The sequence below is a fragment of the Ptychodera flava genome, unplaced genomic scaffold (genome assembly GCF_041260155.1).
Source record: "Ptychodera flava strain L36383 unplaced genomic scaffold, AS_Pfla_20210202 Scaffold_58__1_contigs__length_828623_pilon, whole genome shotgun sequence".
Classification (NCBI taxonomy): Eukaryota; Metazoa; Hemichordata; class Enteropneusta; family Ptychoderidae; genus Ptychodera; species Ptychodera flava.
The window spans coordinates 292636-317318 of record NW_027248380.1 but is presented as its reverse complement, the minus strand read 5'-3'; the positions used below and the strand labels follow the sequence as shown (position 1 = coordinate 317318).

At 38.4% G+C, this 24683-nt stretch overlaps 1 protein-coding gene and 1 long non-coding RNA gene across 2 annotated transcripts in view; both read left to right on the top strand.

The window, feature by feature from the left end:
* Positions 1-8700: 8700 nt before the first annotated feature.
* Positions 8701-10980, top strand: LOC139128528 (uncharacterized). The gene is made up of 3 exons (XR_011551330.1): positions 8701-8793; positions 9818-9916; positions 10940-10980. It is a non-coding gene; the product is annotated as an uncharacterized lncRNA (long non-coding RNA).
* Positions 10981-13062: 2082 nt separating this feature from the next.
* LOC139128532 (death-associated protein kinase 1-like) overlaps positions 13063-24683 on the top strand; it is a 37521-nt gene continuing 25900 nt past the window's right edge. Inside the window, exons 1-6 of the mRNA XM_070694296.1 lie at positions 13063-13277; positions 14288-14386; positions 15413-15511; positions 16533-16631; positions 17656-17754; positions 18781-18879. Coding sequence (XP_070550397.1) covers positions 14309-14386; positions 15413-15511; positions 16533-16631; positions 17656-17754; positions 18781-18879 — 474 coding nt within the window. The 5' untranslated portion in view covers positions 13063-13277; positions 14288-14308. The remainder of the gene's footprint in view (positions 13278-14287; positions 14387-15412; positions 15512-16532; positions 16632-17655; positions 17755-18780; positions 18880-24683) is intronic.

The following is a 24683-nucleotide window of genomic DNA, read 5'->3' as shown; positions in this document are numbered from 1 at the left end:
ATTCTATTTTATAATGCCATAGTTTGTCAAACTGAACATACTCACCATTAGTGTTTGGTTTAGGAATATATTCGATCAGCAGACAATTAGATATTTTCGTATTTTTTTTTGTTTGTGTGTTTTCCGCAGCACAACGTACACCATTAACTTTATGTTTTTTCGTATAACAACGTTAGCATATAGAGTTCTCGCGTCTGCTTTACATCGCCAGCGTATGCATTCGAGTAATGGGCAGGCAGAGATTCAACGTTCGCAAGAGACGATAAGCTTTCAGCAAGGACAGTTTAGTGCGGGCATCTAAGCAAAGACATTCCATGTCCGTATGCAGGTAATGGGCAAGCAGGGATTTCGCCTGCATAATAAACAATGTTTTTCTGGGGCAAAGTTTCCGCATCTTTATGCGGCTGATGAGCAAACTAAGATTTCACGTCCACACGGGAGTTTGATTTTCTCTGAATTCAAAGTAAAACATTCGCCGCCATTGTCATAATCCAATATTACCATCAATCCCTCATACTGCGGCTTGATTTCACAGAAGTTCAAGTTCCATAGCGCTAGCCATGTTGACGCTCACTGATATATTGTCGCCACAAATGAAAATCGTGGCTTGAGTTATAGTAATTACATTTCATGATAATTTTGCTGCTGAAATAATTTTTGCAGCGGGGTTCTTCTTTTTCAGTATATTTCGTTGGAAAACTATTTTCTACTATTCATTTCCTTCAAGCAAAGAGTTGTTGCACAGGGTCCCGACCAGCAGTCCACACAAGTTTTTTTTTCTTGTAAACATATTTGGTATCTAATCTTTACAGCCAGGCCGGGAGAATATAACCTTCACAAATTCGTATGTTGGACGTAGCTTCGTTCAAATTGTCGTCATTCAATCGGTAAAAGTAAACCTGGCAACTATCAACGATGGAAATGCAAAGTGTCCAATATTGTGACCTCATCGTTTTCATCGCATGAATTCTCTACGATACATTTTGACAGTCGGTGTTGGCTTTTAAGTGATATTTTGAAGAAATATTTTATAAACACTCCTCTAGACATGATACACTTGATCATATTTGGGCAATTCGAAACAAACTAGATGACAGAAATTTTAAATTTGCTGCTTTGAAGAAATTTTTGTAGCATGGGTGTTTTTAGCTACTTTCATCGAATCTATGTAACAGCCGTCTTTTTCCCGTTCATCTCAAGTTCGTGTCGTTTTGTGCATGCGTTGTCATTTATGTCCAGCTATTCCGATGATTTTGTGAAGCGGCAGTCCGGCTAAAAATAGCCCTCTTACGTACAGTACAAACGATTTCCATAAATAATGGTTTGGTTTCTTGCTCTGAATACTTCAAAGCAGTATTTCACATCGGTTGGCAGACTTGATTTTACCGATTTTGCAATCGTAGAACAAAATAGCGTCGGACTTCGCATGATCGATGTAGCGATTGCAGGAAATAGTGACTCTATATCACACGCTGATCGTGGTCGGAGTTCCATAGTGTCGAGATATAAATCGAGCGGCTTTCTGAGAGGATCCTGACTTGGCGACAGTGCTCTTGTGTCAAGTCTGAAAACTTTTTTTTAACTATGCATTTTCTTAGGGGAAAGAGTTGTTGCCGAGGGGTATCAAACTAATATCCATATAACAGTCATATTTTCGTGTGGATATATCTGTAGCTCATCCTCAAAATCAGGCCAGATAATCAGGGAAGGTAAAACAAGAAAACAACTGTGAACGGTGAAAATAACAAATTGTCCAATGTTCTGACTTTATCGTATTCGTTACTTGCATACAATGCGATTATATTGTTCTTAGAAATTTTTGAAAGTCGGTATTGGACTTTCAATCGATATTTTTAAGAAGTATATCATAAACAGTTCTGTGAACATTATACTCTGATTCATATTTGAATGTCAGAAACAGTTGAGATGATATTTACAGTTAAAACTCTTATGTTTTAGTAGTAGTAGTATTTCTTGATTTAATTTCATCGAATATATGTGACAGCCGTCTCTTCTCGCCCATCTCACGTTCGTTGTCGTGCTACAGGTGCGTCCTTTCTTATGTCCAGCTGTTCCGATACTTTTGTGAAGCGGCACTGTGGTTGTAGGAAATGGTAACTCTATCTCACACGCTGATCATGGTCGATGTTTTATAGTGACGCGACATAATCAAGCGCTATTCTTGGAGGCCTAGCTGTGGCTAGACTGAAAGATTCCGTCGCTTGCGGGCGCTCCGGCGCACTGCGACCTACAGCCCTTTACCACGACTGAAGGCACACTGTACCATAGAGGAAAGAAATCAGTCCCCTGGGGTTGGGAGGGAGTTTTTTTGTGCAACGGTTTACCTCATTTTATTTTATTAATTTTGACTGTGATATTTCAAATAAAGTTCAAGTCCAAACCGTCTGACTGCTTTCTTTGTTACTACAAGTAATTTTATTAATTTTGACAGTGGTATTTCAAATACAGATTTCGACTCCACACCGTCTGACTGCTTTATATATTACCGACAAGTCCTTATCTCCTCTCCAACTTGTGTATACGCCACTGTAATTGCTCCGAAAACATTGCCAACTTGCTAATCCGCTGTCGGTATCAGCGGATTAAGTGATTGAGTCAACACCACAGCCATCCCACACGCATTAAAATAAGGACTACGTGTGGGACGGCTGCGGTGTTGACTTAATAAGCTAATCCGCTGATACGCTCAGTCATTAACAAGTTGGCAATGTTTGCGCAGCAATTCGAGTGGTATGTGCACTGGTTGAAGAGGAGATAAGGAATTGGAAACACAGTCAGATAGTTTGGAGTCGAAAGCTTTATTTGAAATATCACAGTCAAAATTAATAAAATCAAATATTAAAGGTAAACCGTTGCACGAAGAAAACATCACCACCCCAGGGGACTTTCAGCTGCCCCCTGTGACTGTACTTGGCCGCGGCAAACTCAAAGAAAAAAAGTACCGCCCGAAACTGACTTCACAGACTTTTCAAATATGGTAGTGTAATTTGAATATTGCTCACGTGGGCTGTTTACGGGCATAATGAACACGCGGTAGTCAAGACAACAATGTCAATCAACTGCATCGGCAACGCCGACATTGCATAATCGCTCTACTCGGCAGTTGAAATCAATGAACGTGTGTGTAAGCTTAGGCTGGCCGCATGTCGGAGAAAAAACTTACATGTAGATACAGTTGTCAGTATGGCTCAATTGACGCTTTTAAAAAACTCCATAGCGTCTTTCTTGCTGACCGCAGCAGAATGTGCAGTCTGCGGGGAGACTGTAGACTCTCGGAAGAAAAGGTCGATCTTTTCGAAAACGACCGATATCGCCGAGAAACTGAAGCACCTCTTTACAGTGGAACCATAGACTCGAGAGAAAAACGTTTCTCTCGAGAGTCTATGGTGGAGTTGACGTCTGGACATCACAGCAGCAGAGCCTGCCTTTGTAAAAATATAAACACAATGTGCTTCGTCGATGGCAATTCCAAAAAGATTTTCTTGATAGACATCGCAACTGAGTAATCTCCGCCTCTATCTCGTCATGATAGCCTCTGGTGAACTGAACACAACCTTGAATTTACCACGCACAATTTGTTCCTTGGTACGTACGTCGTTTTGGAGATCTGAACCGAAGCCGCCTTCACACCCATTTTGCTGCACTTCTGCAATTGATCTTTTACGAGTGAAATCAGGGGCGAAATTTCCAGAACGATCGATCCTGAACGGTTCGTAAGTGTGTCCATAACTTTGGGTGCCAGCGTGTAAATCATAGATTTCCCATACCGTGGGGCCCTGTTGGTAAAATAGCGAACACATCTTTGCCGCCGCAAAAACTCTTTGAGTGCGTCTCTTTGCTCTGTTTTCAACATAATATTATATACATCAGAACACTTTCTGACTGCCAAGGCCACAGGTTATCGTAACATTGCTTGGATAGTCGTTCCGAGGCGGGCGGCCGCAGGTCGCCGTTTACTTGGAAAAGTAAAATAAACGTAAAGTAAAATATAAGTAAAGTAAACGGCGACCTGCGGCCGCCCGCCTCGGAACGACTATCCAAGCAATGTTATGATAACCTGTGGCCTAGGCAATGCGAGTCGGCGATTGTTCGGATCGGCCATAATGATCAAATCAGAAAGCTAGACACAGACGTCAACGTGAGTATAGCTTCGGCCGTTTGATTTTAAGTACTTTGAGTTTGAGAAAACACGCTGTGTTAGTTGACAAACAAGACATGATATAAGCTTAGGCGGGACAAAAGCCGGGCGACAGTTTTGAATATGCTAAGAACGATCATGCACTGAGTGAGCGGTGTGGGCGGTCTTGTTACCCTACATACTGTCAATTAACTCGTTTCTGTAACACGATTGGTTCCAACAAAATTTTGTTGGAGAACAGGATTTCAACAGTGTGCCTTCAGTCGTGGTAAAGGGTCATATGTCGCAGTGCGCCGGAGCGCCCGCACGCGACGGAATCTTTCAGTCTATATACATATTTGGCAAGAACCATTTAGTGTCAAGTCATATACAAATACGGATTTTAGTTTGACGCTCGTGGAATACCAGTTCTTTTTTTTTACTGAACAAATGAGCCACTTACTGGCCCTCCGTGACCTCAGTCATGGTGAGAGGTGGTGAGGGGTTGGAGCTCCAACTCCTCACCACCTCTCACCATGACTGAAAAAAAAAGTTTTTGAGATCTTTTCTCCAGCAAAGTACTTTGCAACCATTAATTGCAGATAAAATTACATCGTAAACAAATCAAAGCAAACAAATGTTTTTGTGTATTCCCTTTTATGCAAAAAATTGCCTAACACAGAATTTATTCATAAAAACCGTTTATTTTTACTAATAAAAAAAACATCTTGGAGTGTCACGGTACAATGATGTGAATTAAGCACATGGTAAACATATCATTTTGAATTCCCTGATTGCACATGACACAAGTCAGAGAAAAATAAGGCCGAAGAAGCGGTGGACGATATTTTTTTTGGCCAAACCAGCAAAATTATCCACAAGGCATATTGTTACTGATGACTTGGAGTCCAGATTTCATAAACTGTTCATGATAATAGAAGCGTTACATACACTGACAGTGTTTACCGAGCACATTCTGAGCATTTTCACGTGCTAACAAAATAAATATCACCGGCAACACCAATATAATAGGGATGCAGTTGTACACTTATGGAGCACATTCGAGGAAACAGTCACATTTCGGCACTAAAGCAGAAGCGGTGAATCAAAGGAACAATATTTTTTTCTGTCTGGCCTTATCAATATTTAGTTGAAGTTAATGTAACTCCTACTGAGTCAGGTACGGTGAGGATGTCTGGTATATATTCATCTTCTAAAACTAGTGACTAAGTCATTTCTTACAAGTAATGGGCATAGCTTGTAATCGCAGACGTCTTAATGACAACTACTATGTAGTGATACTTTGCCAAGCATACTGTCTTAGAAGTATAATGCCGAGAAGAAAATTGTAACTCTAGCAAAAAATCCACAGGAAAGCTTTTCTTGAAGGTCTGTACCATATTGAGTCAGGACCCAGTTATCTAGTAAATTGCATGTGTATACGCCTATCAGAAAGTACTTTGTATAGAGGTTACCTTGCCCCAATGCTCTGTTGAACAACTTCTCTACAAAGACAAAGATGTTTGTATGGCCGGCAGGCACCCTCCATCAAACGCTTTACGGCGGACTGTTGCAGAAATCTGGCTGACCTAGTCAGGGCATGTATGATACTGCAGCTTGGCGATGTGAGTAGAAATACAGCGGTATGCCAATTAAAACAAAACTGCTCGTCAGTGTGCATGATATTTTTATGCAAGTGTAGTTAAGGGAGCACCCAGCACAGTTTCTTTTTAGGTTTTCGACAGGTCAGCAAACCCTGTCATGTATGAGGATACACGGTCGCCATCCTGAAGGTGTTACTGTTGATTATAGCCTCATCCATCACACGGAAGTGACTTTCTGTTTTACAGCGAGTAGTAGATTGCATGAAATAAAAACCTCGCAGATAATCTTGCACATCCAGAATCAAATTAATCGCTAGTTAGATGAATTGTCAGTGATTGCTTTCGTCACATGCAATCATCATGCCGTCAATCAATAGCTTCAAAGTCTCGTCACTTTATTAAATCATTATTACTGCGATTCACTGTTTTTCCAACCTGTCCGTTACAATTTATCAGACGGATGCCGGTAGACAAAGTTTGTACTGGTTTCATCTACATTTGGTAAACAAGTGAACTCCACTTCTCAAGCCGGAGAAGTGGTCGGATACAGGTATGAAAGTTCTCGTTAAAAAGCTGCGGCAAGCTCTCTTGCGACTGATACAGTCACTGACTGTCAACAACTGTGCGAAATTAAACGCCATTTCAAATTTTCGAATTTTAATATTGCGTAAATCAAGATCATTGGTTCGAACTTTAAAAAACAACAACAAATATTGACCGTTTATTTGTTTGTTTGTTTGTTTGTCTGTTTGTTTGATTATATTTATCTATCCAACTGAACAATTGCATAGTCACCGGAAAATGTGATGCCTAAAATAGATAAGCGAAGGGAAACAAGAGTGATTTACAAACACGGTCACCATGAGCCGACAAGTTCAATACCTCACTCTTGATATCCCGGATGAACTTTGTCAGTAATAATATGCGTTCCTTCACCCAGCCCATAATGGGCGAAAGCAAACTTTGCACGACATAATGTGTGAGGGGAAGCCAAATACATTATGGAATGCAAAGTGTGACCTGGTAACTGTACGTGACTCCGTCGTTTTCGTTGAAACACCAGTTCTTCGGCATGAAAGTACTCTCATGTGTCGAGGGTTCAAGCGGTGGCTGAGCCTCGATTTACGAATATGATCCGCCGAAAATATTGAAACACAGGTACTTGAAATTTGTCGAGCAGATGTATTTTTCAGACTGTATTGGTATCAGTGATTATAACAAAACACTTTAAAGTGACCATGTAAACTAGGCAATCGTTAAAAGCTACTCAAACCAGCCATCCACGGACCAATCAAGGCCATGCTCATTTTCATGCAAACCTTTTTTGTAAGTTTGAGTCCTTATCATCGCTTTCATAAAAGGTAATTCGCCAAGAGGCGAGGTGTATTACGATTTTTCTGTCATCTGTCATTATTCGCCATGACTCGAAGTGAACTAGATACTTTTGTCATGCCTTATTCGATCCACTGAGGGGCAAGTTACCATTTTGCAGTCCTTATTTCTCAAATCAGTCAGACTGAGACGAGAAATTCACAAACTAAATCATGTGCCACACTTTGAATACGATAGATGCCAGTGTATAGATACCCCTTCTCATTGCATGACGTTATCTATCTATAGTCAGATGTCTATTCACATCTTAGGGCAAATACGATTTTTTTTACTAATCGCCCCGCTGGAGGAATAATAGTCTGTTGAGTTACTTAATCACAGAGTTCAGCAAGTTTTGCCCTGAAAGCACATACCCTCATATGTTGTCGTCACATTTCTTGCAAAAGCAGATTCCTTGTGGATATGGCACACCAGAGAAACGGCATGGCAAATACCGCGCCCATTAAGTGTACTCCAATGTCGGCGTATGACATAACCCATGAATGTACAGAACCTCTACTGGTATGAATATAGACTCAAAGGTTTGACAGACATATATTTCTGAAGGAGTTCCTACACCTATATTCCCAAACACAATGTATGAATGCAAAGAACGTACTACATTCACCATGTTTACCGTACATACTGGCTGTTTTACCTGTCAAGTGATTTCAAAGTAACCTTTCCCATTCTAACCCTATTCGCAGACAAGCTAGTTAGGGATGGTGTTCTGCAGATGTACCTGTTATTGTTGTTGTTATTGTTGATGTTGTTGCTGTTATTTTTATTGTTTTATGGCTGCGATGTTTTATTTGCCTGCCGTTGTAGTGAAAGAGAAGGTTGCAGCCTAGCCAAGCCGTTAAATACTGTAGATATTGATTTGCATTTGCGCCACACCTGTCACCGGGTTAAAAAGAAAGGCATGTTTTGTATAAATATTGCCATTACTTTTCATCACTCTGAGTAAGTTATTTTCAGCTTAAATTAATACAGCATTGGGTTCTAAATATGTACTTAAAAACCGTAACGGCTATAAAAATGGATAAGTAAGAATTTTGTAACATAGCAAAGTCTAATAAATCGATTGGTAAGCCTGTGAGAAAATCGTTGAACTTTTCAGCAAATATTAGTGTACTTTTGAAAGGCAATAAGCCTCCTGAAAGCCTAAATTGCACCTGTTATGTTTGTCTTGCGCTTCAGTTGAAACGCTAATCGAGGCCATGCTCATTTTTATAGGAACATGAGACAGTCAACGTGATGCATTAAAGCTCTGTCACAATTAAACACTTTAATCCTAATTTCTCAGAGATTACTAGTAAAACGTAAACACTTTAAGTAATAAATCATGGTTTGGATGAACGCCTGAACAATGTATGCTTTCAGAGGACGATATGGAATAGCCCGCATTAACACATAAAAGTGAAGAGATATTTTGAGTCTCTATTGATGCACTCTTCAAGGCCATGCGCGATATTCCTGTTGGAATTGAATAAGGGGTATAGGATAAGTGTCATACAGTTGTTGCCAGGCAATATCATTGAATCATTCTATCATTAACGATATATTTATATTTTTCAACAGAGTGGGCAAACTCCTCTTCACTTGGCAGTAGCAAATAATCATGATGCCATTACAACATTGCTAATGCAATCTAAAGCTTCAATTGTCGTACAAGATAAAGTAAGTCTGAATTGCACTTGACCATGTCGATAATTGTTTTACATGATTCGTACACTTATCAAGAAAGCCATGATTTCTAATAAATCCAATTGTAATGCAATATTCCAAACATGTTTCCTACAACATTACAAAGGAGCCAATTGATTGTAAAATATCACGGACAGCATGAAAAAGAACTTTAACGCATATATAGTTGCGTAATCAATAAAATTAAGCGAACACAGGTTAACATTTACGGTTGCCATGGCCTGCCGTGGTAGTGAAAGAGAAGGTTGTAGCCTAGCCAAGCCCTTAAATATTGTAGAAATTTATTTGCATGGTGCCACACCTGTCACCAGGTCATAAAGAAAGACATGTTTTGCATAAATACTGCCATTACTTCTCATCACTCTGAGCAGGTTATTTTCAGCTTAAATTAATAAAGCAGGGATTCTACGTATCTACTTAAAAACCTTAACGGCTATAAAAATGGATAAGTAAGAATTTTGAACTCAGCACAATCTAACAAATGGATTGGTAAGCCTGTAAGAAAGTGGTTACTGGTTTGAAATTGAATTATTCAGCAAAAATTAGTGTACTTTTGAAAGGCAATAAGCCTCCTGAAAGCCTAAAATGCACCTGTTGTGTTTGTCTTGCGCTTCAGCTGAAACACTAATCAAGGCCATGCTCATTTCCATTGCAATGTGAGACAGTCCATGTGATGCATTAAAGCTCTGTCTTAATAAAACACTTAAATCCTAATTTCTCAGAGATAACTAGTAAAACGTAAACACTTTAAGTAATAAATCATGGTTTGGATGAACGCCCGAACAATGTATGCTTTCAGAGGACGATATGGAATAGCCCGCATGAACACATAAATATGAAGAGATATTTTGAGTCTCAATTGATGCACTCTTCAAGGCCATGCGCGATATTCCTTTTGGAATTGAATAAGGGGTATAGGATAAGTGTCATACAGTTGTTGCCAGGCAATATCATTGAGTCATTCTATCATTAACGATATATTTATATTTTTCAACAGAGTGGGCAAACTCCTCTTCACTTGGCAGTAGCAAATAATCATGATGCCATTACAAGATTGCTATTGCAATCTAAAGCTCCAATTGTCGTACAAGATAAAGTAAGTCTGAATTGCACTTGACCATGTCGATAATTGTTTTACATGATTCGTACACTTATCAAGAAAGCCATGATTTCTAATAAATCCAATTGTAATGCAATATTCCAAACATGTTTCCTACAACATTACAAAGGAGCCAATTGATTGTAAAATATCACGGACGGCATGAAAAAGAACTTTAACGCATATATAGTTGTGTAATCAATAAAATTAAGCGAACACAGGTTAACATTTACGGTTGCCGTGGCCTGCCATGGTAGTGAAAGAGAAGGTCGTTGCCTAGCAAAGCCGTTAAATATTGTAGAAATTTATTTGCATGGGGCCACACCTGTCACAGGGTAAAAAAGAACGACATGTTTTGCATAAATACTGCCATTACTTCTCATCACTCTGAGCAGGTTATTTTCAGCTTAAATTAATAAAGCAGGGATTCTACGTATCTACTTAAAAACCTTAACGGCTATAAAAATGGATAAGTAAGAATTTTGAACTCAGCACAATCTAACAAATGGATTGGTAAGCCTGTAAGAAAGTGGTTACTGGTTTGAAATTGAATTATTCAGCAAAAATTAGTGTACTTTTGAAAGGCAATAAGCCTCCTGAAAGCCTAAAATGCACCTGTTGTGTTTGTCTTGCGCTTCAGCTGAAACACTAATCAAGGCCATGCTCATTTCCATTGCAATGTGAGACAGTCCATGTGATGCATTAAAGCTCTGTCTTAATAAAACACTTAAATCCTAATTTTTCAGAGATTACAAATAAAACGTAAACACTTTAAGTAATAAATCATGGTTGGGATGAACGCCCGAACAATGTGTGCTTTCAAAGGACGATATGGAATAACCCGCATGAACACATGAATATAAAGAGATTTTTGCGTCTCAATTGATGCACTCTTCAAGGCCATGCGCGATATTCCTGTTGGAATCGAATAAGGGGTATAGGATAAGTGTCAGACAGTTGTTGTCATGCAATTTCATTGAGTCATTCTATCATTAACGATATATTTATATTTTTCAACAGAGTGGGCAAACTCCTCTTCACTTGGCAGTAGCAAACAATCAGTGATGTCACTACAAGATTGCTGTTGCAATCTAAAGCATCCATTGACGTACAAGATGAAGTAAGTCTGAATTGCACTTGACCATGTCGATAATAATTTACATCATTCGTACACTTATCGAGAAAGCCATGATTTCTAATAAATCCAATTGTAATGCAAAATTCCAAACATGTTTCCTACAACATTACAAAGGAGCCAATTGATTGTAAAATATCAATGACGGCATGAAAAAGAACATTAGCACATATATAGTTGCTTAATCAATAAAATTAAGCGAACACGGGTTAACATTTACGGTTGCCTGCCGTGGTAGTGAAAGAGAAGGTCGTTGCCTAGCCAAGCCGTAAATATTGTAGGAATTTATTTGCATGGGGCCACACCTGTCACAGGGTAAAAAAGAACGACATGTTTTGCAAAAATACTGCCATTACTTTTCATCACTCTGAGCAGCTTATTTTCAGCTTAAATTAATAAAGCAGGGGTTCTAAATATCTACTTAAAAACCGTAACGGCTATAAAAATGGATAAATAAGAATTTTGAACACAGCAAAATCTAACAAATGGATTGGTAAGCCTGTAAGAAAATGGTTACTTGCTTGAAATTGAATTATTCAGCAAAAATTAGTGTACTTTTAAAAGGGAATATGCCTCCTGCAAGCCTAAAATGCACCTGTTGTGTTTGTCTTGCGCTTCAGTTGAAACGCTAATCAAGGGAACGCTCATTTTCATTGGAACGTGAGACAGTCCACGTGATACATTAAAGCTCTGTCACAATTAAACACTTAAATCATAATTTTCAGAGATTACAAATAAAACATAAACACTTTAAGTAATAAATCATGTTTGGGATGAACGCCCGAACAATGTATGCTTTCAAAGGACGATATGGAATAACCCGCACGAACACATGAATATAAAGAGATTTTTTTGCGTCTCAATTGATGCACTCTTCAAGGCCATGCGCGATATTCCTTTTGGAATCGAATAAGGGGTATAGGATAAGTGTCACACAGTTGTTGTCATGCAATATCATTGAGTCATTCTATCATTAACGATATATTTATATTTTTCAAGAGAGTGGGCAAACTCCTCTTCACTTGGCAGTAGCAAACAATCATGATGCCATTACAAGATTGCTGTTGCAATCTAAAGCTTCAATTGTCGTACAAGATAAAATAAGTCTGAATTGCACTTGACCATGTCGATAATTGTTTTACATGATTCGAACACTTATCGAGAAAGCCATGATTTCTAATAAATCCATTTGTAATGCAATATTCCAAACATGTTTCCTACAACATTACAAAGGAGCTAATTGATTGTAAAATATCAATGACGGCATGAAAAAGAACTTTAACGCATATATAGTTGCTTAATCAATAAAATTAAGCAAACAGGGGTTAACATTTATGGTTGCCTGCCGTGGTAGTGAAAAAGAAGGTCGTTGCCTAGTCAAGCCATTAAATATTGTAGAAATTTATTTGCATGGGGCCACACCTGTCACAGGGACAAAAAGAACGACATGTTTTGCAAAAATACTGCCATTACTTTTCATCACTCTGAGCAGGTTATTTTCAGCTTAAATTAATACGGCATGTGGTTCTAAAGATCTACTTAAAAACCGTAACGGCTATAATATGGATAAGTAAGAATCTTGAACACAGCAAAATCTAACAAATGAATTTGGTCAGCCTTTGAGAAAATGGTTACTGGTTTGAAATTGAACTAATCAGGAAAAGTTAGTGTACTTTTAAAAGGATATAAGCCTCCTGAATTCCTAAAATGCTCCAGTGTTGTTTGTCTTGTGTTTCAGTTGAAACGCTAATCAAGGCCATGCTCATTTTCATGGCAACGTTGGACAGTTCATGTGATGCATTTAAGCTCTGTCACAATTAAACACTTAAATCCTAATTTCTAAGAGATTACTAACAACACATAAACATTTTAAGTAATAAATCATGGTTGGGATGAACGCCAGAACAATGCTTGCTTTTGAAGGACGATGTGGAATAACTAGCCCGCCTGAACCACATATATATGAAGAGTGTATTTGCGTTTCAATTGATGCACTCTTCAAAGCCATGCGCGTTATTCCTGTTAGATTCGAATAAGACGTATAGGATAAGTGTCAGACAGTGGTTGTCATGCAATATCATTGAGTCATTCTACCATTAAGGCTATATCTATATTTGTCCACAGAATGGGAAAACTCCTCTTCACTTGGCAGTGGCGGAGAATAATGATGTCATTACAAGATTGCTGTTGGCATCTAAAGCATCCATTGACGTAGAAGATAAAGTAAGGCTCAATTGCACTTGACCATGTCGATAATTATTTACATGATTCGTACACTTATCGAGAAAACAACGATTTCTAATAAAACCAATTGTAATGCAATATTCCAAACATGTTTCCTACAACATTACAAAGGAGCCAATTGATTGTAAAATATCACGGGCGGCATAAAAAAGAACTTTAACGCATATATAGTTGCATAATCAAGCGAACAAGGGTTAACATTTACGGTTGCCTGCCGTGGTAGTAAAAGAGTAGGTCGTTTCCTAGCCAAGCCGTTAAATATTGTAGAAATTTATTTGCATGGGGCCACACCTGTCACAGGGTCAAAAAGAACGACATGTTTTGCAAAAATACTGCCATTACTTTTCATCACTCTGAGCAGGTTATTTTCAGCTTAAATTAATTAAGCAGGGGTTCTAAATATCTACTTAAAAGCTGTAACGGCTATAAAAATGGACAAATAAGAATTTTGAACACAGCGAAATCTAACAAATGGATTGGTAAGCCTGTAAGAAAATGGTTACTGGTTTGAAATTGAATTATCCAGCAAAAATTAGTGTACTTTTGAAAGGGAATAAGCCTCCTGAAAGCCTAAAATGCATCTGTTGTGTTTGTCTTGCGCTTCAGTTGAAATGCTAATCAAGGCCATGCTTATTTTCATTGGAGCATGAGACAGTCCATGTGATGCATTAAAGCTCTGTCACAATTAAACACTTAAATCCTAATTTTTCAGAGATTACAAATAAAACGTAAACACTTTAAGTAAAAAATCATGGTTTGGATGAACACCCAAGCAATGTATGCTTTCAAAGGACGATATGGAATAACCCGCATGAACACATGAATATAAAGAGATTTTTTGCGTCTCAATTGATGCACTCTTCAAGGCCATGCGCGATATTCCTGTTGGAATCGAATAAGGGGTATAGGATAAGTGTCATACAGCAGTTGTCATGCAATATCATTGAGTCATTCTGTCAATAACGTTATATTTATATTTTTTTCAACAGAGTGGGCGAACTCCTCTTCACATGGCAGTAGCAAATAATCGTGATGCCATTACAAGATTGCTGCTGGAATCTAAAGCATCCATTGACGTACAAGATATAGTAAGACTAAATTGCACTTGATCATGTCGATAATTATTGCTATGATTCGAACACTTATCGAGAAAGCCATGATTTCTAATAAATCCAATTGTAATGCAATATTCCAAACACGTTTCCTACAACATTACAAAGGAGCCAATTGATTGTAAAATATCAATGACGGCATGAAAAAGAACATCAATGCATATATAGTTGCTTAATCAACAAAATTAAGCGAACACGGGTCAACATTTACGGTTGCCTGCCGTGGAAGAGAGAGAGAGAGAAGGTTGCAGCCAAGCCAAGCCATTAAACATTGTAGAAATTGATTTGCATTTGGCAACACCTGTCACCGGGTCAAAAAGAAAGACTTGTTTCGCATAAATACTGCCATTACTTTTCACCACTCTGTGCACATTATTTTCAGCTTAAATTAATACGGCATGTGGTTCTAAAGATCTACTTAAAAACCGTAACGGCTATAATATGGATAAGTAAGAATCTTGAACACAGCAAAATCTAACAAATGAATTTGGTCAGCCTTTGAGAAAATGGTTACTGGTTTGAATTGAACTAATCAGGAAAAGTTAGTGTACTTTTAAAAGGATATAAGCCTCCTGAATTCCTAAAATGCTCCAGTGTTGTTTGTCTTGTGTTTCAGTTGAAACGCTAATCAAGGCCATGCTCATTTTCATGGCAACGTTGGACAGTTCATGTGATGCATTTAAGCTCTGTCACAATTAAACACTTAAATCCTAATTTCTAAGAGATTACTAACAACACATAAACATTTTAAGTAATAAATCATGGTTGGGATGAACGCCAGAACAATGCTTGCTTTTGAAGGACGATGTGGAATAACTAGCCCGCCTGAACCACATATATATGAAGAGTGTATTTGCGTTTCAATTGATGCACTCTTCAAAGCCATGCGCGTTATTCCTGTTAGATTCGAATAAGACGTATAGGATAAGTGTCGGACAGTGGTTGTCATGCAATACCATTGAGTCGTTCTACCATTAAGGCTATATCTATATTTGTCCACAGAATGGGAAAACTCCTCTTCACTTGGCAGTGGCGGAGAATAATGATGTCATTACAAGATTGCTGTTGGCATCTAAAGCATCCATTGACGTAGAAGATAAAGTAAGGCTCAATTGCACTTGACCATGTCGATAATTATTTACATGGTTCGTACACTTATCGAGAAAGCAACGATTTCTAATAAAACCAATCGTAATGCAATATTCCAAACATGTTTCCTACAACATTACAAAGGAGCCAATTGATTGTAAAATATCACGGACGGCATGAAAAAGAACTTCAACGCATATATAGTTGCGTAATCAATAAAATTAAGCAAACATGGGTTAACATTTACGGTTGCCTGCCGTGGTAGTGAAAGAGAAGGTCGTAGCCTAGCCAAGCCGTTAAATATTGGATAAATTTATTTGCATGGGCCACACCTGTCACAGGGTCAAAAAGAAAGACTTGTTTCGCATAAATACTGCCATTCCTTTTCACCACTCTGTGCACATTATTTTCAGCTTAAATTAATACGGCATGTGGTTCTAAAGATCTACTTAAAAACCGTAACGGCTATAATATGGATAAGTAAGAATCTTGAACACAGCAAAATCTAACAACTGAATTTGGTCAGCCTTTGAGAAAATGGTTACTGGTTTGAAATTGAACTAATCAGGAAAAGTTAGTGTACTTTTAAAAGGATATAAGCCTCTTGAATTCCTAAAATGCTCCTGTTATGTTTGTCTTGCGTTTCAGTTGAAACGCTAATCAAGGCCATGCTCATTTTCATGGCAACGTTGGACAGTTCATGTGATGCATTTAAGCTATGTCACAATTAAACACTTAAATCCTAATTTCTAAGAGATTACTAACGACACATAAACACTTTAAGTAATAAATCATGGTTGGGATGAACGCCAGAACAATGCTTGCTTTCGAAGGACGATGTGGAATAACTAGCCCGCCTGAACACATATATATGAAGAGTGTATTTGCGTTTCAATTGATGCACTCTTCAAAGCCATGCGCGTTATTCCTGTTAGATTCGAATAAGACGTATAGGATAAGTGTCAGACAGTGGTTGTCATGCAATACCATTGAGTCATTCTATCATTAAGGATATATCTATATTTCTCCACAGAATGGGAAAACTCCTCTTCACTTGGCAGTGGCGGAGAATAATGATGTCATTACAAGATTGCTGTTGGCATCTAAAGCATCCATTGACGTAGAAGATAAAGTAAGGCTCAATTGCACTTGACCATGTCGATAATTATTTACATGGTTCGTACACTTATCGAGAAAGCAACGATTTCTAATAAAACCAATCGTAATGCAATATTCCAAACATGTTTCCTACAACATTACAAAGGAGCCAATTGATTGTAAAATATCACGGACGGCATGAAAAAGAACTTCAACGCATATATAGTTGCGTAATCAATAAAATTAAGCAAACATGGGTTAACATTTACGGTTGCCTGCCGTGGTAGTGAAAGAGAAGGTCGTAGCCTAGCCAAGCCGTTAAATATTGGATAAATTTATTTGCATGGGGCCACACCTGTCACAGGGTAAAAAAGAACGACATGTTTTGCAAAAATACTGCCATTACTTTTCATCACTCTGAGCAGGCTATTTTCAGCTTAAATTAATAAAGCAGGGGTTCTAAATATCTACTTAAAAACCGTAACGGCTATAAAAATGAATAAATAAGAATTTTGAACACAGCAAAATTTAACAAATGGATTGGTAAGCCTGTAAGAAAATGGTTACTGGCTTGAAATTGAATTATTCAGCAAAAATTAGTGTACTTTTGAAAGGGAATATGCCTCCTGAAAGCCTAAAATGCACCTGTTGTGTTTGTCTTGCGCTTCAGTTGAAACGCTAATCAAGGCCACGCTCATTTTCATTGGAACGTGAGACAGTCCACGTGATGCATTAAAGCTCTGTCACAATTAAACACTTAAATCCTAATTTTTCAGAGATTACAAATAAAACGTAAACACTTTAAGTAATAAATCATGGTTGGGATGAACGCCCGAACAATGTTTGCTTTCGAAGGACGATGTGGAATAACTAGCCCGCCTGAACGACATATATATGAAGAGTGATTTTTGCGTTTCAATTGATGCACTCTTCAAGGCCATGCGCGATATTCCTGTTGGAATCGAATAAGGGGTATAGGATAAGTGTCATACAGCGGTTGTCATGCAATTTCATTGAGTCATTCTGTCAATAACGTTATATTTATATTTTTTCAACAGAGTGGGCGAACTCCTCTTCACTTGGCAGTAGCAAATAATCGTGATGCCATTACAAGATTGCTGCTGGAATCTAAAGCATCCATTGCCGTACAAGATATAGTAAGACTAAATTGCACTTGATCATGTCGATAATTATTACCATGATTCGAACACTTATCGAGAAAGCCATGATTTCTAATAAATCCAATTGTAATGCAATATTCCAAACACGTTTCCTACAACATTACAAAGGAGCCAATTGATTGTAAAATATCAATGACGGCATGAAAAAGAACATCAATGCATATATAGTTGCTTAATCAACAAAATTAAGCGAACACGGGTCAACATTTACGGTTGCCTGCCGTGGAAGAGAAGAGAAGAGAAGGTTGTAGCCTAGCCAAGCCATTCAACATTGTAGAAATTGATTTGCATTTGGCCACACCTGTCACCGGGTCAAAAAGAAAGACTTGTTTCGCATAAATACTGCCATTACTTTTCACCACTCTGTGCACATTATTTTCAGCTTAAATTAATACGGCATGTGGTTCTAAAGATCTACTTAAAAACCGTAACGGCTATAATATGGATAAGTAAGAATCTTGAACACAGCCAAATCTAACAAATGAATTTGGTCAGCCTTTGAGCAAATGGTTACTGGTTTGAAATTGAACTAATCAGGAAAAGTTAGTGTACTTTTAAAAGGATATAAGCCTCCTGAATTCCTAAAATGCTCCTGTTATGTTTGTCTTGCGTTTAGGTTGAAACGCTAATCAAGGCCATGCTCATTTTCATGGCAACGTTGGACAGTTCATGTGATGCATTTAAGCTATGTCACAATTAAACACTTAAATCCTAATTTCTAAGAGATTACTAACGACACATAAACACTTTAAGTAATAAATCATGGTCGGGATGAACGCCAGAACAATGCTTGCTTTCGAAGGACGATGTTGAATAACTAGCCCGCCTGAACACATATATATGAAGAGTGTATTTGCGTTTCAATTGATGCACTCTTCAAAGCCATGCGCGTTATTCCTGTTAGATTCGAATAAGACGTATAGGATAAGTGTCAGATAGTGGTTGTCATGCAATATCATTGCGTCATTCTACCATTAAGGCTATATCTATATTTGTCCACAGAATGGGAAAACTCCTCTTCACTTGGCAGTGGCGGAGAATAATGATGTCATTACAAGATTGCTGTTGGCATCTAAAGCATCCATTGACGTAGAAGATAAAGTAAGGCTCAATTGCACTTGACCATGTCGATAATTATTTACATGGTTCGTACACTTATCGAGAAAGCAACGATTTCTAATAAAACCAATTGTAATGCAATATTCCAAACATGTTTCCTACAACATTACAAAGGAGCCAATTGATTGTAAAATATCACGGACGGCATGAAAAAGAACTTCAACGCATATATAGTTGCTTAAAGCCGCCGTTCTCAATCCCAGGATCGCGCATTAGAGGGTGTTCCACCCTGTCAACATAGTATCGTTTTCATTGTTTTGCATCTAAAGCCGCTATATTAGTAGATTTACAAACATAAATTCTCTTCGAACGTCGATGAGCACGTCGAAGAACGTACATTTTGGCATGAGGTGTTTTTACCCTATTTGGCGCATTCGAGTTACAGATTTCACTGATTCCAGCAGTGTGTCGCTGGGCGCCGGATGCGGACAGTGTCCTCGACCATCTTCCCCATACTGTCTATGCCTCGATCCACAAAATTACAAGTCAATATACTGGTATGCAAAAACACGATCTGCACCGTTCGAATCTCTCAAATATTTAGAAGTAATGTTTTATTAAATTTGGAAACATCGGTGTCGAAATAATATAAAATGAGTATTTCCTGAAGATTGAACCATGATCCCGACGTACTCAACCAGCCCAAAGTAAAACTTTTATGAGGCCAAGATGGCGGCCAGAAGTGAGAAAACAAGTCCAGATCATCGTGTATTACATTACCTGCCAATTTGTGTTGCGAGACTTCGTTTGAATTGTAACCAAAAAAGTACAAAAATCAGATGAATTTCGAAAACTCGGACAGGAAATCTCGTAAATTTCTCAGACGTAATGAACTTTGATCGATATGCAGCGGAACTGCATGGCGTCGGTTATCGATAAGATGGCACTTGCTCACGAGGCTACGTACACTCGAAGTGACGGCAGAACGAAACAGGGAAGTCTAATCATCCTTTTTTTGGCTCCATGGTCAAATAAACAGTTCGTTTATTAGTAGACTCACAGAGGTACAAACAACACTCCATGGGAAACTATACACGGATACCTTAACGCTTCACACCTCTGTGCCGGGGTATTGAACATTTCTTGATTTGTCATTCTGAGTTAAGCGTCATTAGTTTGGCAATGACAACGGGTCTATCTGACTCCGACTCTGTCGGAAGTATTGGGATATCCTTGACCGGACACACGCTTGGCGTGATGAGCGATTTTTGGCCCGAAAACAGCATCTGATGCAGGCCGATGACGTACTCGTCAAAAGAAGAAAACTGATATGCCATTTTGTGTGACTTTTGTTGTCCGATCGTTATATCCAAATTTGCCAGGCGTACCATACACATTTGCCATTGTTGGGTGTACGGTAGAAGCCACAAAACCAAACCAAACGGCCCTTTTCAGGGCCATCAAACTTTCCAGTAAGAGAGAACCCGATAATACATTTTCTTTTTCACGGCACGTCTTGTGGAGGGACCGTGTCCACGGTTACTAAGATGTAATCGACTTGAATGTCGTCTGATCACGTTTTTTATCCCCAGCAATGCGGCGGGTAGGTACAAAAGTTGGAGAACTGTGACGAAACTATTGCGCACGTCTTTCGATACTTGAAATCTTGACACATATTTTATTTATTTCAGTCACCATTAGCAGATAAGGCGAATGCTAATCGACATTAGGTACACATCCAGCTGACTCGTGCCTTACTTTACACAAGGATTATTGACAGTGGTATTCAAATCCCAATCGGCGTCCCCTCGGTCGACGTTCTCACTGGCCATGCACAATTACTCACTAAAATTGTCCCGAAAACTTATCGGTTTAGAAAATATGGAGTCGTTATGTATTGATCAGGTATTTACGCTGCTGTAGTGCATTCCAATTTCATAAATTTTTATTAAAAAAAACACGCAAAAAACTGCAATCTGTGGAGCTCTCAGTTCAAGCTACTCGCACGGCGTCTCTTTGCACAATGAGCGTCCTCTCATGTAATCCGGTATTTATAACCAATGGGCGTCTTTAAGGTGGAGCTGCACGTTGCCAACACAATTTTTTTTCAAAGCAATATTTCTCATCAAAGATGACAGGAACCCCCCCCCCCATACTATATATTTTCGAAAAGCTGAGACTCTAAGTTTAGTGTGGTAGCCTTAGTTACTCAAAGAATGAAGTGGTTGTATATTTTGGGTAAAAAACCTCATTTGCGTATTTTAACACTTCTTTATCACGCAACTTTCGAATGCTTGAGAAGCTACAAGGTGAACCCAATCAATGTTTTAATCTTGGGTTAACAAATTAATTAAAATTGAATAAACATTGGCAAAAATGTAACTTTTGAGCAAAATATGCTGTGTTGGGTGCAGCGCCCCCTTAATCAATAAAATTAAGAGAACAGGGGTTAACATTTACGGTCATGCGCGACAGGAAAGCCAAATATCGCCCGTTAATTTTTGCTTTCCTCTCGCCTGCACTCATATATTAACATTAGTGATCAAGGTGAAAGCCTTTATTTTCATTATATTACCAACACACCCAAGATAACTGTGAAAATTTACAAAAAAATCTCACGCAAAACACAATATAGCCCCAGAACGTTTGCAATACTCGACGCACTGTCTTGCACTATAAAAATTTTGCAAATCCTGAAATTTGTTTACAGTGCGGAAAACAAACCTGGAAAGTCAAATCCTGGCCCACAAAAGAGTCATTTTGTTTTTTATGATTAGTTATGATGTTTTTACAAACCACGACTAACATTTTAGCCGTAAAGTTGCGATGTTTACGATACTTTGAGTTTTCAATGTTATTGTTCATATTCACGGGCATGTAAACAAGCCATTAGTTGGGTCCTTTGTGGTCCTGCACGTGGTTCAGCTAAACCGATTTCATTGCAATGGACAGGGCATAGTAATACAAAGGAAAAAATATCAATAGCAGCATGAACAAAAAGTATATCATACTTAAGCCATAGAAAAAAAAATATTGTTCATCGGATTTTTGGACCAGGATTTAGGAGCGGCCGCGAGCGAATTGTTTTATTTTTTTATAGCCCAAAAAAACCCGCGGTCCCTCCGACGTTTTTGCGGAGACAAAATATATGAAACGCTCTAATTGACGACTTTCGAGTCAGGGGACTTTTGAAATGTCCTCTACTTTTTCGTGAATTTGGGGCTCAAAAAATACTAAATGTAGTCAGGGCACATTTGACCCTGACTGACTTAACTGTAAATCTATCGAGAAAATTCATTTTGGTCGAGGCAAAGTAAAAAATTGAGATTAACACCAGTATTTCAGTAACAAAGAAAATACGGACAAGTTCACATATTTTCACATGAATATAAATATTGTTCAAATGTTTTGAACAATATTGCATAACATACTGTAATACATTGATTCTTACTCATAACATTTTAACAACACCGTAAATTTTGGATAAATTTTGAAAGAACGTAAGCAAATATGGTGTAAAATCAAACAAATTTCTAATTTTCTTTAGAAATTATGCTAATCCCATTATCCCAATTCTATTAAGCTGTTGAGCTGTGTGCAGCAATGTGGAATCCGATGTACTTCGAAAGTCGACTCAGACAACACTCAAAACAGAGTTTCCGTCAAGTAACAAAATTAGGATGTATCCACGGGCGAGATATGTGTCTATGCAGGTCCGTAAGGTCCTTAAAACAAAAACATTGAGATCGGGATTGACGAGTTGACACCGGTATAGAGACCGGTGACGGCAGCGTTATGGGCATAAATGAGGTACACACCCTGTGTTTCATCGAACAGAATCTTTCGCGCTCGTCAAGGTCGAAAATTTGTTATTTTGAAAAGCCACGGAATATCTGAAAATGAGAATTCCTGTTTCGATCGTATCGTTGCATTTACTTCATAAATCTATTGGTAAATATCTAAATAACTCTGAATACTACGGCTATCCGTCGCTAGCACGGTAAAAACTGGGCCCTGCGTACAGGTCTGCGTGTTCCCTAGACGGTAGAGGCGGTATAACGCCGGGAACACACATACCTGTATGCAGTACTAGGTGAAAGCTATGTCACCGACTTGCCTTGGCATCGGTACAACGCGAGACAATGATTGACACGTTTGCATGCCCGAATTCGTACGTCTGGTTGGTGGAGATACCATTCGAGATATCAAAATCTCAGCTTGATGGACTTATGAATGAAAGTATCACCTTGGCGACGAACCCCCTTACTCTTTAAATGAAAGTAATCCGCGTAAAGTAAAACACAAATCGTGAAGAAATTCGTGCACTTTGTTACAATAGTTTTGATCCATATATGCAAAAAGAAAAATAAGAAGACTCTTCATGTGATAAATATATAATTCCATGGTATTTTTCTCTGTTTGACGTCATCGTATACTCTTGTTTTTCGCGGAGACGCACAACTTCTCGCCGAACTGCGAAAAACACTCGTATACAATGACGTCAAACAGAGAAACAGAGAAAAAACCACGGAATTATATATATATATATAGACAGACAGACAGACAGACAGACAGACAGACAGACAGACAGAGAGACAGACAGACAGACAGAGAGTTGGGCAGGAAAAAGCCTTATGAGGCCAACTATGTGGATGGTGCAGTCAAATCTAGCCGTTTTTATCTATTGGGGTATTTGTGTCTGTAACAATAAAGAAAGCTTCAAGTATCTCAAGCCATACAATTGGAGTGCATAATATGAAGACTAGTGGTATGTTTTTTGTATCGATAACTGAAAAAATTATAATCTTCAAGATCGATCTGCAAGGGACTGGCAGATAATCAAATCATGTAAAATGGCATTGTTTCCTCTAGGAGTGAGCGTGATAACGTGCGTTGCCGGATCACGAGAGTAAAACGTAAATTTGAATAAAAACTAATTCAAAATTCTAAATTGTGAAGAACGCCATTGTTTCACAGAGTCTAGACATTATCGATTTTGTTTATTCACATCCCATTGCTGATGAAAGTTATATCTTATAACAAGCGATCGGCATGATAGTTGCAAAGAATTAATAGTCGGTAGTGTCTTTGTTTTAATGGGGTGGAAATAATGTGCATTGCCGAACCACAAACGGCGGTGAAAAATGTTAAATTACAATAATTTAAGCAAATATAAAATAATCAAAGACGATACGAAAGTACTACGGGATCTCAAAATCTGAAGTGTGAATATTGGTAATTATGAATGAAACAAATAATGAAGCTAACGATCCAAAAGGTACCAGCAACCCACGCAAAAATATCGTTTAGGCCTAATACGGGTGTTTTTCGTATCATCCGCCTAACTCGCTAAAAATGAACCTCGCCGTTTCATTTTTTCTTCATTTTCGCCCAAAATGTAAGAAAAGAGTAAGTTACTCAGATGTCCATCGTAACTAAAAACGTATCTTTTCGATTTGAAATTTACGCCCTGCTTTTCTCGTACGACTTTGTTGCCGTGCTTCATAAGCAGTGCTGATTGCGGTAAAATAGCTTCCCTGCTTTGTCAGCATTAGTTAGTAAACAACTATTGCCTGGTCATGAGGGCTATAACGCTCGTCTATTACCCCGAGGGGCCGTGTGTTACCAGAAACACATTGCTATTCCCCGAGGCCGTAGGCCGAGGGGTATAGCGATAAGTATCTGGTAAGTCACGGCCACGAGGGGTAATAGACGAGCATTATAGCCCGAATAAAGACCAGGCTATAGGTGTTTTATAACACACCACATGCTCATGTTGTATTGTTATATAGTTTTTAATGTGTTTTGATATGTTGCATTGCAACCATCCATAGTGACGAGTTTAC